Source organism: Dendropsophus ebraccatus, chromosome 6 (genome assembly GCF_027789765.1).
Source record: "Dendropsophus ebraccatus isolate aDenEbr1 chromosome 6, aDenEbr1.pat, whole genome shotgun sequence".
Classification (NCBI taxonomy): Eukaryota; Metazoa; Chordata; class Amphibia; order Anura; family Hylidae; genus Dendropsophus; species Dendropsophus ebraccatus.
This window is the reverse complement of record NC_091459.1, coordinates 28,546,622-28,561,589: the sequence shown is the minus strand read 5'-3', so window position 1 is coordinate 28,561,589 and position 14,968 is coordinate 28,546,622. Positions and strand designations below refer to the sequence as shown.

The 14,968-nt window shown below is 45.1% G+C and overlaps 1 protein-coding gene across 3 annotated transcripts in view; it reads left to right on the top strand.

Moving 5' to 3' along the window:
• The first annotated feature begins 458 nt into the window (after positions 1-458).
• Positions 459-14,968, top strand: part of LOC138795523 (midasin-like) — an 82,126-nt gene continuing 67,616 nt past the window's right edge. Inside the window, exons 1-2 of one of the 3 annotated variants that reach the window (XM_069974739.1) lie at positions 459-517; positions 13,357-13,583. In XM_069974739.1, the coding sequence (XP_069830840.1) occupies positions 515-517; positions 13,357-13,583 (230 nt within the window). In that variant the 5' untranslated portion in view covers positions 459-514. Of the gene's footprint in view, positions 518-1,522; positions 1,865-13,356; positions 13,584-14,968 lie in introns of those variants that run through there. The other 2 variants (XM_069974740.1, XM_069974738.1) reach the window with 2 other exon arrangements.

The window sequence follows — 14,968 nt, the reverse complement described above, 5'->3', positions numbered from 1 at the left end:
TGTGGCTGCTGGAGAGGATGATGGCAGGGGGATGCTCAGTGTCCCTCCAGTGCCCCCCTGCCATCATCCTCTCCAGCAGCATCAGCCGCACAGCTCTGGGAGTCGGGTCGTGACATTACCATGTAATCCAGAAAGTGACATCACCATGTTATCCAGGAAGTGACATCACCATGTTATCCAGGAAGTGACATCACCATGTTATCCAGGAAGTGAAGCCTTGATGCAGTAGTAAGTGCAGGGAAAAAAAAACACTTTATAAACATTTCCCTTAATAAGTGTATATTGGTGATTTGTATAAGTTTTTTTTTTTTGGGGGGGGGGGGCAATACAATACTTTAATAAAAATAACTTAAGAGAAAGAAAGTATACAGACCAAATAACTGATTGGCAGAGCTAACTAGAAGCCATGTGATTCTTTTCTCTCCCATTCACTGCTCCGCAACCCAGAATTGAGGGAAGACGAAGATGACGGCGATGCGGCCGGGAGATTCAAGTGACCATCGTCACCGGAGGGATGGTAAGTATATCAGTTGTGTGTGTCTGAAGAGCTCACAGTTTTCCAAAATTGTAAGTTGGATTGATAGCATTGCTTTGGTTTAAGAGCTCCCTGCACTGGGTGGAAGGGCGAGTGGGGGACGGGCAGGGTCTGCAAAGCGGGGTCTACAGCACTGTACTCTGACCATGGAAGTCTCCCTCACCTTCCAAATCATAGCAGATCCACTTCAGGATGGGGCTTGCATCAGGGGACAGGACTGTGGAGGTAATCTCTTCATAGCTGTAACCCCTTTCTCCCCAGAGAGTGCTGCATTTATAAGCCCACATCTGCCCTGCTCATTCCTTCACTGCTGTATAGAAAAGTTTCTGTCACTGTCCTCCTGCACAACTCTGTGATTCTCACTTTCTGATTGGCCAATGCTGAACACACCCCTTCCCCATTGCTGTCATGTGACCACATAGACCTCTAAAAGCAGCCCTGCTTCTCTATAATACCCTACTGCATTATGGGGATCTGCAGTTCCATCCTGTATCTACAAACTGCTGCTGTTCTTTCAGGTTTATGCACATAGTATACATTATACCCCACATGCTGATAGCTATACTGTACAGTAACTTATAATTTCACATATTCTGCTGTTTCTCATTGTTTGTTTCATCTGTTCTACATGTTATTCAGAATAAAAAATTATATTTGCCATAAGGAACCGATTGTCTGCATTTCAACGATTTCTTATGGGAAAATTTGCTTTGGTTTAAGAGTGGATATGGATTACAAGCACGGTCCCAGAACAGATTATGCTCGTAATCCAAGGCACCATTATATATATATATGGGCTTTAGGCGGCAGAATAGGCGCAGGGCCACACTCCTTCTTATTCTACTTCCAGCTGCTGTACAATTACATTAAAATAATAATGGTAAAAACTGAATGAAAAAAACCCTAGTTGTTTTGTCCCGTTCACACTTCATTGTAGTGCGATTGTGAGGAAAAAGGGCGGGAAAGTACATGATGTGCCTGTACACTGTATCATCCAGCCCTCAGCATTTCCCATGATTCTCTGCGGCTCCCCAGAGCTGTAAACTCGGAAAGATTCCCCCTTGTGCCGCCGTCCCGCCTCTCTAGAAGCCGCTGGAAAGCGTCGCCCGGGTGATGACGTGCCGGTGCTCCCGGAAGTGCTCCGTGCTGCTGGTGTCTTCCCCACGTGTGGAGCGCTGCTGGTGTTTGTTGTGCATCTGCGGCCGCTTTTTCGGCCTGTTCCGGTGAGCCGTGTGCCCCGACATGGAGCACTTTGAGCTGAGGCTCTCGGGCCTGGGCGCTATCGCTCAGAGGAGCGGCGGAGAACTCAGCCAGTACCTCGCTAAGCAGGTGAGAGGGACAGAACAATGCTGCCCGGAGCCGCACACTCACACGGGGAGGCGAGCCGCTGGGGGAAGCCGTCAGCACGTCAGGCGGCCGCTCATTGTGTGCTGAGGGGCGGGATGCGGTGGCGCCTCACACAGCGCGCCTTGTCCTCTAACTGGCGGCATGGTCACTGCCATCAGCCGCTCCACCACATCCCACTGATATCAGCGGCACCACAGGGTCCATTACACTCAGCCTCCATAGCTCTCACTTCTCCTATACATGGCTCCTCACCTGTCAGGAGAAGCACCTGTGTCCTCTACATATAGACTGCTAGAAAGCTTCATACGGCTGCTCTTAAAGGGATCCCATCACTATGAAAACTCTGTCTAATCCATCACCATCATGTTATAGTGCTGAAGGAGCTGAGTAGATTGATATATATCTTTATGAGAAAAAAAATCAGTATATTTTATGATTTATTGATTGAACTCTCTGATGTCTCTATGCTAAAGAGTCCAGTCCATGGACTGGACTCCTTAACGCTAAATGATCAAGGATTTCAATCAGCCAGTTACAAGTTATACTGAGTCTTTTCCCATAATGATATATATCAAACTGCTCGGTTATTCCTGCTCTATAACATGATGGTGACAGATTATATAGCATTGTCTTGGTGACAGGTTCCCTTTAAGGAAGTCCCATTGTGATACAAAGTATCTGTATGATGGTCTACTCTGCTACTACTGAAGCTTTTTAGCAAGACACCATGTCGGTGCCCATTTGTTTTTTGCTGTGGTAGGGGTAGGGAACCTTGGCTTTTCAGCTGTTGCAAAACTGCGACTCCCATCATGCCTGGACAGCCTTTGGCTGTCCAGGCATGATGGGAGTTGTAGTTTTGCAACAGCTGGAGAGCCAGGGTTCCCTGCCCTATGGTGTTGGCCATGTTAGTCCACTTACACAAGAGTTATGCCCTATCCTTGAGGGGAGGGAACCTCCATTCCTGTCATCTCAAGAATAGGCCCGGATAAAGTGTGCATTCTATTCATTCTGTGTAGGAGCCAATAGAGATTCAAAGCTCAACTATCTGACAGCCCCCATAGGGAATGAATGGAGCAGCAGTCACTCCATTTGGCAGGGAGGGTCAGGTGACCATTTTTAAGATTGTGTGTTAATTAGTTATCTCCTATTTATGGTAACATTAGATGCTGTTTCCTTCAATGAGGACTGCTCTTTAAATAGAAATAAAAAAAAAAAATGAAATGTAGTGGTAAGCCATGACATTGGCAGCCCTATCTATACTACACTGGAGTAGGTGAACTCATGCATCAACGTGTACAAGGTCTCCAAGAAGAGAAAAAGTAGGGTTCTCTTTTTCGGTGTCCATTAAAAAAAGTTAGATTTTTACATTAATTCCTCCAATTGTTTATCTATAGAATAATAGTGGCATTCACCCATCCTGCGTGCAAAGAGGCTTATTGGTAATGCTCAGTTACAGTCATTCTTGGTGCAGCATAGGACGTCATTGTCTCCATACGTGACCGCTGTTTCCCACAAATATTGTGCAACGTCAAAGCTAAAATCTCTGCATGCGAGATGGGTGAGTGCCGCTCCTACCCTACAGGTAAATGTTTCATTATGGACTGAGCTTATTAGTTAGGTGTCACCAGTATAAGCTGCACCGTGAGTTTAACAACCTTGAAATATAGAATTCTGAGAGCTGTGCCAACCACTGTGTCTATAACCGAGAATATGCTCTGATTGTATGAGTATTCTGTGACATATGTTGTTTGTTTTTATAATAAACGTTTTTGTCTTTGCTTGTAAAATATGTCTGTGATTGTGTAGGGAAAAAAACTGCCTATTGTATGTGTATGGCATATGTCGGCTTTGGTTAGACTTCAGAGCTGTCACCACCGCTACACAGTGATCGGAGACCAACTCCGTCCAATGTGTTCAGCTTTGTATTGGGTGTCTGCATCCCGCAGATCAGGGACTGATCAGCTATCCTGTGGACAGAATATCAATCTAGTTCGCCTGGAAAACCCCTTTAAAGTGATACTGTCACCCCCCCCCTTCCTTAGGGTCCTATTAGATGGCTTGATCATAAAGTGTAAACGAGCACTGATCTGCTTGACTGGTGCTTTACTGAGCAATTACAGAATCAATGGAGCCGTGTCACAGAGATGAGCGGGGGATTACTCCCGCTGTGGTTGGGCTGGCCTGCCTCCAGTGCTTCAGGCCAGGAAGACACATCAGTTGAAGTGGGAATCGGGAACCATCAAAAAAAGTAGCTGCGGGGATCAAGTGAACCTGTCACCATGAAAATGGTACTTAAAGGGAACCTTTCGTATGGGCTGCCGGGGCAAAGCCCGCCTGCCCGATCCCCCGGTGGAGCCCCATGTACTTTATCCTTTCAGGAACACCCGCTCCTGGACCTGGTCCGGAGGCGGAGAAATCACAGCCCGAAGCTTTGCGCGTGTTATATGCAAATCAGTAGAGATTAGTCCGATGTCCATAGAAAATGACTGGAGCAGGATAAAGTATGCGGGGTTCCACTGAGGGGTCGGGCGGGCTCTGCCCTGGCAGCTGGAGTGACAGTTCCTCTTTAAGATTCAGTATAAATTGTAATTTGAGTGAAATCTCTGTTTCCATGCTTAAGAGTCCAGTGACCCTGTCCACTGGACTCCTTAAAGGGGTACACCGGCCTCGGCCGCTGAATGGCTGAGTTGCCTGGAGACATCACATCTCGTATGGCAGGTCAGACCAGGACGGGGGTACGGGGAACCTGTCACCGGGGACGCGGGCACAGAGCCCGCCCGACCCTTCCGGAGCAGTCCCTGGATACTTACCCTTTCCGACGAGTCCATTCCTGGAGTCGGTCCCGGATCGAAGATATCAGCACCCGAAGCCGTGCGCGCATGCCGCTGAGAGGAGTCCGACGCCCATAGAGAATGACAGCTCCATTCATTCTCTGTGGGCGTCGGACTCACCTCAGCGGCGCACGGCTTCGGGCACTGATATCTTCGCCCCGGGACCGACTCCAGGAATGGACTCTTCGGAAAGGGTAAGTATTCGGGGACTGCAACAGGGGGTCGGGCGGGCTCTGTGCCTGCGTCCCCAATGACAGGTTCCCTTTAAAGCTCTGTGATTGAGTTTGATCCCGTTAACCCGCTGTTATGTTCCCATAACCTCCCCCCCCCCCCCTAGTAAATATTTATCTGGTGCTCTGCAGTGATTATGAGCAGCATATTAGGAGGAGGTGGCAAGTTTGCTAAATAAATGTATTTGCATAAGTATTTAACTTGACCGAGCCGACAGATTTAACAATGTTAAAAATCAATAAAATCGCTGCAACCATATACATGCCTGTAACATTTGGTGTGAACCTTCTCCTAGATAGGTAAGGTGGAAAGTGTAGGAGGTGTCGCTAGTGCCCAGGAACTCACAGGGCTGGTCAAATGAAATGTCCAAAAGTGATCCAGCGAGACAGCCGTCCTTAATAAAATCCCCTTTTATTCAGTTCAGACAAAGATAAAAAGTCCAACAGATGGACAATGCGGCATGTTTCGACGTAAACGTCTTAATCATTGCATAGATACATGGTGTGTAGGAAACATATAAATAGTGCTCAAAACAATTAACATAAAACACAACAAGTAGCTCACCTGTGTTAAGGCCCTATTCCACGGAACAATTATCGTCCGTATTCGGACGATATCGGCCGCTACGGACGATAATCGTCCCGTGGAATAGAGTGCAACGATCAGCCGACATCTCTCATGTCGGCTGATCGTTGCAGTCGCTTGTTTTTCAACATGTTGAAAAACAAGCGACTGATATAGCAGCGATCTGCTGCCGTCGCTCCGTTGAATAGGAGCGTCGGCAGCAGACGCTGCTATATCCTATGGGCTGCCCGGACGATCAGCGATCACCCGGGCAGCCCCCCCGCAGGTCCCCGCCGCCCCCTCCCGCACTCACCCGCTCACTGCAGCCGCGTCGAATAGTGGCGGCAGCGAGTGGGGAACGAGGAGCAAACGAGCGATGAGAGCGCTAGTTTGCTCCTCTAACGACCCGTGTAATAGGCCCTTTAGTGTCTAGCAAACATCATAGAGAGAATCTACAACCAACAATGGGAGCAATCACAGGTATTCAGCTAGACACATGACCGGTGAGTAACAACTCCATCTAGTGGTTCGGAGGAATAATACATAGTGGGGAAATCAATACAAGTACATCAAATCCGTCTTATAATTTAACCCCTTTGGGAAACAAGAGCCCAAATTAAGGATCCAAAATGCCTCTCTATTAAGTAGCTTACGCTGCCAGTCTCCCCCTCTTGTATCTTTAGAGACTTTCTCAATAAATAAAAAAATGTCGTTTCACTATTGTGAACATCTACAAAATGTTGTGCAGGACCTGACATGTTAGTACTGTTTTTTGCAATATCATGTAGATGTTCGCTAATTCTGACTTTAAGTTTACGTGATGTACATCCTACGTATAGCTTATTACAGGCTTTATTCTTTCCCATAAATCACATGATCGCTATCACAATTGATGAACGAATTAATTTTGTAAGTCTTGTTGCCTTCTGAATCACTAAAAATGTTGGTTTTCTTAACTAACCTACAAATGTTGCATCTTCTCCCCCCACATGGAAAGAAACCAGTTTGGGATAACCAGATTTTATGATTTATGGGATACAATGTAAAGTCTGTAATAAGCTATACGTAGGATGTACATCATGTAAACTTAAAGCGTAACTGTCACGTTTTTTTTTTTATTGCAGAAATCAGTAGTATAAGCAATTTTAAGAAACTCTGTAATAGGTTTCATCAGCCAAAAAAGCCTCCTCCTGTACTCAAGAAGCAATCTCCCAGCCTCCCCCCTGACTTCTTTTCTGTGCATTATCAGGCAAACACGTCTTCATTACAGAGAAGCCAGTGAAGACAGGCTCTGCTCTCTCCATTGTAAGCCTATGAAGGGGGGAGGGGCTGGGGGAGATGAGGGAGCAGGAAGAGGTGACATGAAGGTCAGCTGTTTGTAGACTCTCTGGGCACCTAAAACGCTGGATTCAGGTTTCAGAAAGGTCAGTGCTTATCTATGAACTTACTGAGAGAAGATTGCAGGGTGTTGTGCTTTGCAGAAATCCTCCGTTCTCAGTCACTCCTAATAGCCCCTCCCCTCTCCATAGCCACATAATGGAGACAGAAATCCTGCTTCATTTGATGTGAGGGGGGAGGCTGGGAGATTGCTTTTTCACTACAGAAGGAAACTCTTTTAGTACATAAAACCTATTACAGAGTTTCTTAAAATCGCTTGTACTGTAGATATTTAATGTTTTCAGAAAAATGACCCTGAAATGAAAGTTACGCTTTAGTCAGAATTAGCGAACATCTACATGATATTGCAAAAAACAGTACTAACATGTCAGGTGCCGCACGACATTTTGTAGATGTTAACAATAGTGAAACGACATTTTTTTCTTTTTTTGGTATTGAGAAAGTTTCTGTTGGACTTTTTATCTTTGTCTGAACTAAATAAAAGTGGATATTATTAAGGACGGCTGTCTCGCTGGATCACTTTTGGACATTTCATTTAACAATGTTAGTTGGGATGGCAAAATTAGGTACATGGTTTTTGTGTTCAGGGTTTAAAAAAAACTTGAAATACCCATTTAATGTATATAGTGCTTTTGCACCCCCTAATCTGAGTAGCTGTGATAGTTTACATCAGTGTTTCCCAACTCCAGTTGTCGGGTACCCCCAGCAGGTCATGTTTTGAATGATACCTGACCTGAAGCACTGACTGGTTATATAAACTGGGAAATAGTAAGGGTCCGATCACACCACTGAGGCATCAGCCTGTCCCATTGATTCAATAGGATGTCTCATGCGTATTCCGCTATCCTCCCCCTTCATTTGGGGGGGGGCGGGGGGTTGAGGATGATGAAGTGTGTATGAGACATCCTATTGAATCAATGGAACAGGTGGAACTTCAAGCGGAGTCTGGGGCAGGGGGGTGGGGCTGGGTTGGGGCGCTTGAAATTTCACACTGATTCCATTGCTTGAACAAACCCCAAGACTGGGTCTCAACATTATGTTTGTTGTCAGACATAGACACATGCTATTATATGCATGGGATAACCCAACCTTAGGAAATTCTCAGATCATTATCCTTTGAGCAAAGCGAACTTGAGGACTGGATATGCAGTAACCCTTCTGTATATTATAGTGTGTACAGTGGTAAAGATATTATATGGCGTAATCACTAAACCTGCAGCTGTGATGTTTTTATGAAAGTGAGATATTTATTTGTGGATTCAGTTAAAAGATTGCTACCCCTAAATCCTTCTCTACTGAAGCCTTAGGTAACACAGCACTACCAATATTATACTCTAATAGAGGATTTCTTCTCCCCAAGGGCATTATTTTACATTTGGAAACATTGAACTGCAGTTTCTTTTATTTTGACTACCTATTTGGTAAAGCTTAAAGTGTACCTATCGTTATAACTTTTAAAATCTAAATCCACAATACATATGAAATAAAGGAAGTTTGCAATTTACATTCATTATATTTTTTGTGATAAAAAATAAAATAAAAAATCAATGTAAATTGCAAACTTGTTTGATATCACATCTACGGATAATTTAGGCCAGGGGTCCTCAACTGGGGGACTGCAGAGGCCAGCTATCCGGACCCCTGCTGCAGATCAGTATACCTGTATACTGAGCTGCACTGCTTGCCTCTGCACAGTAACTGAGCACTCGTAACGAGTGCTCATAGTTACCGTGCAGCAGCAGCACTGACAGAGGGGGAGCCATTGGCTCCCTCCCTGTCAGTTACTCTTGTGGCCACAGCGGTCACAGGAGGTCGCTCTGTGTCTCTGGTGCCAGCGTTCGAGTGATGTCACTAGAGCGCCAGGACAAGGGGAGAGCGGCCTCAATTGACTGCTGCAGTGCGGCCACAAGTGGGGAAGAGGAGAGGTGAGTATGTTGTTTTTTTTTTTTTATGTTATGGGAGGGGGAGCACACAGCGGGGGTCTATATAACTGGAGGAGTGCACAGGGGGGCTATATACTACTGATGTTCAGCTCGGACCTTCACCTGACAATAGACCCCGGTAAGTGGACCTTCAAAAGTTGTTGAGTACCCCCTAGGCTTTGAAAGTTATAACGACACTGACACTTTAATGAAATTTACCATCGGGGCGGCCCGCCCCTCTGTGTTGTGGCTCCATTAGAATCAATGAAGCCGAGTCACAGAGGGGTGGGGTTTCCTCCCACTAGGGGCGGGACGGAATGGCTCACCTCCAGTACTTTAGCCCCGGACGATGTGGGGGTACTGGTCCGTGGTTTAAAAAAAAAAAAAGGGACGGTGGCACTGCCTCACTTTAAGCAAATGTACCTGTTGGTACATTTGCTTTTATCATATTACTGAAACCTTCAGGAATGTTAAAATGCTGTGGGGGACATTTATTGAGTAGTTTTAAAGTCAGTGTTTGTTGCCCATAGCAACCAGTCATCTCACCTTTCATTTGTTATTGCTATGGTGACGGACTTTAAGGGCGTAACTTTACTATAAAATGGTGATGTCACGACCCGACTCCCAGGGCTGTGGCTGCTGGACAGGATGATGGCAGTGGGACACTGAGGGACACAGGGCACTGGAGGGACACTGAGCATCCCTCTGCCATTATACTCTCCAGCGGCCACAGCCCACACAGCTCTGGGAGTCGGGTCGTGACATCACCATGTTATCTAGGAAGTGACATCACCATGTTATCCAGGAAGTGAAGCCTTGATGCAGTAGTAAGTGCAGGAAAAAAAATCACTTTATAAGCAATTCCCGTAATAAGTGCATATTGGTGATTTGTATAACTTTTTGGGGGGCAATACAATACTTCAATAAAAATTTTTCACTTGACTTCTCCTTTTAATGCTGGTTACATTCATGGCATTTTTTTTTTTTTTTTTTTAACCCCTTAACGAGACAGGGTGTATATTTACACCCTGTGGTCGCCTCGGGAACTTCAGAGGGGGGCCGCGCGGCGACCCTGCTCTGAACCGCTGCAGTCCCGGGTGCTGCATGTAGCCTTGGACCGCAGCTATTAGCGGGCACGGTCCGATCGCCGTGGCCGCTAATCAAGCAATCGGATGCATCTGATTGCTTGCTGCCCCTTATACCTGGTGGTCTACAGGGGTTGATGCCCCCCCCCACACACACATTGTCCCGGAGGAACGATCCACACACCCTCTGCCGGCCAGGGTCAGCGCCGTAATGTTGCTGATCCCGGCTCGGCACTCGGTTGTTATTGGCTGCAGCAGCTGTAAGCAGTCGAGTGCCTATTTCATTGATCAATGCTGTATAAGGGCCCTATTCCACAGTAACGATAATCGGCCAGATCGGCCCCATTTGGCCCGATTCGGTTGATTATCGTTCGGTGAAATAGAGAGAAGGATCAGCCGGTGATCGTGTCATCGGCTGATCGTTCATTTAGGGCCAGACCTAAAATCATCGTTCACCCACCGCGCATGACTACGGTTGAATAGCGGTGCGCGGCGGGCGACCGACGATTTGAGAAGAAGCAGCAGCATCATCATCATACATTACCTGGCTGCAGGGCTTCTTCTCCGCGCTGTCTTCATCCCCGGGTCGCGCTCTATCTTCTGAATGGCCGGTCACGGAGCGTTCAGCCAATGACAGGCCGGGACCGCCGCGGCCTGTGATTGGCTGAGTGTGGCCTGTCAGCTGACCGGCCATTCAGAAGATAGAGCGCGGGGGACCTGGGGAGGAGACGGAGCGGAGGACAAGCCCTGCAGCCAGGTAATGTATGATGCTGCAAGGACATCGTTGAGCGAGGGCTGCAAGGACATCGTTACCGATCATCGGGCCGTGGAATAGGCCCAGTAATCTACCAGATTGCCGCTCGTTTACATCGTTGATCGGGCCCTCCTCGGCCCGTGGAATAGGACCCAAACTCTACAGTATAGATCTCAATGAGAGATCAGTGTGCATATATTATAAGTCCTCCAGGGGGAAATAACCCTAACCCCAGGGGGGCTTCTAGTATATGAAATAAATAAATAGTGTCATTATTGATTAAAAAAAAAACTCCCCTAATAAGTCCAAATCACCCCCTTTTCCCATGTTATAAATAAACAAACATGTTTGGTATCGTCGCGTGCGTAATCGCCCAAACTATTAATTAATCACGTTCCTGATCTCGCACGGTAAACGGCGTAAGCGCCAAAAAATCCCAAAGTGGAAAATTGTGCATTTTTGGTCGCATCAAATCCAGAAAAATTTTAATTAAAAGTGATCAAAAAGTCGTATATGCGCAATCAAGGTACCGATAGAAAGATCACATCATGGCACAAAAAAATGACACCTGACACAGACCCATAGACCAAAGGATAAAAGCGCTATAAGCCTGGGAAGGGAGAGATTTTAAGGAACGTATATTTGTTAACAATGGTTTGAATTTTTTGCAAGCCATCAAATAAAAGAAAAGTTATACATGTTATATATCATTTTAATCGTAACGACTTGAGGAACATGCATAACAAGTCAGTTTTACCCCAGGGAGAACGGCATAAAAACAAATACCCCCAAATAAACAAAATGTGTTGTTTTTTTTTTATTTCACCACACATTTTATTTTTTTTCTGGTTTCGCAGTGTACTTTATGAAAAAAATTCAGTCTGTCACTGTGATGTACAATTAGTGGCGCAAAAAATAAGGGCTTATGTGGGTTTCTAGGTGAAAAATTCCAAGTGCTATGGCCTTTTAAGCACAAGGAGGAAAAAAACGGAAGTGCAAAAATTGAAATTGTCTCTGTCCTTAAGGAGTTAAATGGACACGCAGTTTTTCTGCTAAAACCAGAAGTGGATCCAACAGGAAATAGAAGTACAAGTCCTCACATTATATTTTCCATCCCATTGAATCCACCTCTGGTTTTGGTACAAAAACCGCCATGTGTGAAACTGACGTAAAGGGGTTTTCTAGGCACAATGTGCTGATTTTTAACTCCTAGCTAATTGCCTCTTCTCTCCGGGTGCCTAGAAAAGCTGGATCCAGTCCAAGGAAACTTCTCCCGGTTTCTTAGGACTGGATCCAGCTTTTCCCAGCAACCAGGGAGAAGCGGCAGCCAGCTAAGATAATGAAGAGTTTTGCTTTATTGCTGTAAATTCGCTCATCTCTATTCACTAGCAACTGATTGTTGGAGTGTTGACCCCCGACACTGATTCTGATGAGCTTTTTGGTGCTGCGCTACTCAGTGAACGTAGTTTGTCACCTATTTAAGTGAATAGGAGCTGAGCTACAGTTACACATCACCACTGATTAGTTACTGATGATCTATCATATGGATGGCTCATTACTACGTTTTGCCCAGAAAACCCGTTTTAGGCTGGGTTTACACACCATATAATATAAGTCAAATATGGCTGTAGTGTGATAAGAGTGTGTGAGAAGATGAAAAATTGTATTTTGCAAAAGCAACTGGTAAATGAGACATTTCATTATCACCATAATCGGTTACAGCTGTTATTCTATACAGTAGGTGCACTCCCGGGCAGTTTTCCCTTGACTTAAATTGAGCATATTATATTGAAAATATGTCTGTATTTTGTAGTGTATGTAAATGGAGAATAGGAGTGAGCACTGAATTGATTACCCTCCCATAGCTAGCCATACTGAGAGAAAATGCAGACAGCAAAATAATAAAATGCTGATAGTCAAGTATTGCTTGGCATCATCCCGATTTGATCTGCGACCGATCAGTAACAGCTCGGATAACTAGCAGCCATGTTGACTTGTCAGTCTATGCATTAAGTATAAAACTTCATATACTCTGCAGTGATACGTTATAAGTGCTCAGAATTAAACAGTGGGATAAATCAAATTTCGGCATATAGACTGACACACACTGTAAAGAAGAGCTTATACGGATTCTGTAGTGTGAACGCACCCCAATAAAGCATCAGTAAGCCAAATAAATTAAAGCAGGTGGTAAATAATGGGAATTTTATTATATGGACAATCATAATAAATTACAGCCGTTCTATACAGTGTGCACTGCCAGACAATTTTCACTCAACTTCAGTTAAGCACATTATTATATTGTAAATATGGCCGTATTTTGACTTTAAATTGTGCAAACAATACCACCCATGTTTAAGGTGTGTCTTCTTCCCGCTGCTTTTGTGTAAAAAGTATTGTGCAGCCTAAACAAAACCCCATTCTATTAATTGCATTTAGGGTGCCTTCACACATAGCGGATTTTCCGCTGCGGATCCGCAGCAGATTTGACTAAATGAATGAACACAGCATCAAATCCGCATCATTAAATCCGCTGCGGATCCGCAGCAGATTTGACAGTGCGGATTTAATGCTGTGTTCATTCATTTAGTCAAATCAGCGGAAAATCCGCTATGTGTGAAGGCACCCTTAGGGGGAGCCAGTTTTGATTTCCCCCCTTAGTATACTAAATATCATTTCTGTCTTTCAGATATGGACCCCTCAGGACCGAGAATCCATTTTGAACCTGCTCGCACAGTTGCTTCTAGACAAGGAATGCTCCCTGCTGATTGGGCGACAGCTTCGACCTTTGCTTTTAGACCTTCTAGAGAGAAATGCGCAATGTATTAAAGCTGGAGGTCAGGTGAACCACGATCTTCATGAGAGGTTGTGTGTTGCTATGAGCAGACTGGTTGCTAGCCATCCTGATGTCCTACCGTGAGTATCTGCTTTATAATTGCAGACTTCATTGTTTATTATAGTTTACGTTGTTTGTTCTATTTTTATTTTTCAGCATTTCCCAGAATTTACAGATAGGTTCGGTTTACACATTAATACTGCTGTCTGTGGTAGTGGACAAGCAGTAATGGACAGGACTACGGAGGTGCATCCGGAGCTGTCCATAATCTCACTGACAGATTCATAGGGAAATGGTGATCTTTACCACAACTGCATCAACTACTAGGGCAAAAAGGAACTCAATACACTCCCCCCCTCAATTATTTATTTATAAAAGAAATATGGGGTAATAATGCGAGGCTGAATGTTAGCTATTTTACAGCCTAACAGGATGCCTCAGCTTAGTAAGGGTAGGGTCACACTGTGCTTTTGCAGTCTGTTAAAAGGGGTACTCCACGCTAGGGGTATTTGTCGTGAATGGCCGGGGAGGGGATGGATAGAGAAGCCGCCGTCCACTTACCTCCCCGTTTCCAGTGCCGGGTCCCAGATTGCGCCGCCCCGTTCTCCCGTCCGGCTGCCTCTACCTGGTCTGAGCTGCGGCTTGAAACGTGACGTCTCAAGGCAGCTCAGCCATTCAGCGGTCGTAACTGGGTCCCGCCTTGGCCGCTGAATGGCTGAGCTCCCTTGAGACGTCACATCTCAAGCTGCAGCTCAGACCAGGTAGCGGCAGCCGGACGGGAGAACGGGGCGGCGTGATCCGGGACCCGGCACTTGAACCGGGGAGGTAAGTGGATGGACGGCGGCTTCTATATCCACCCCCCTCCCTAGCCATACACAAAAAATACCCCTAGCCCGGAGTACCCCTTTAACTTATCCATTTAATGGTTAAAAAAAACTGATGCAATTGTGGCCTTCCATTTGGATGTTTTTCCATTGACTTCCAATATTACCCCCAGCGCTGTGGGGTCGGAACTAGTTTTGGAGTCAGGAAAAATGTTCCAAGGGAGGGATCATTATATAATACACACCTGCGTGATTCTCCCTGCTTTTTACTCCACAACATGTGTGCAGCCACATGTAGTTAAGCGGCCTGTTCCTCTTGTCTCATCATTACTTAAATGCACTGTCATGATACAATATCACTGTAGCATGAACTTTTTATTTGTTTCATAAATGTCGCCTGGAAGCCAAATATCACTAACTTTGACAGTAGTGTGTGTGTGTGTGTGTATATGCTTGTGTATATGTGTGTGTGTATATATATATATATATATATATATATATATATATATATATATATATATATATATATATATATATATATATATATATATATATATTTTTTTTTTTATATATATTTTTATATAATATTAGTGTGTATATTAATATACTGTAGAGATTTCTCATTTATTTATTTTTATTTG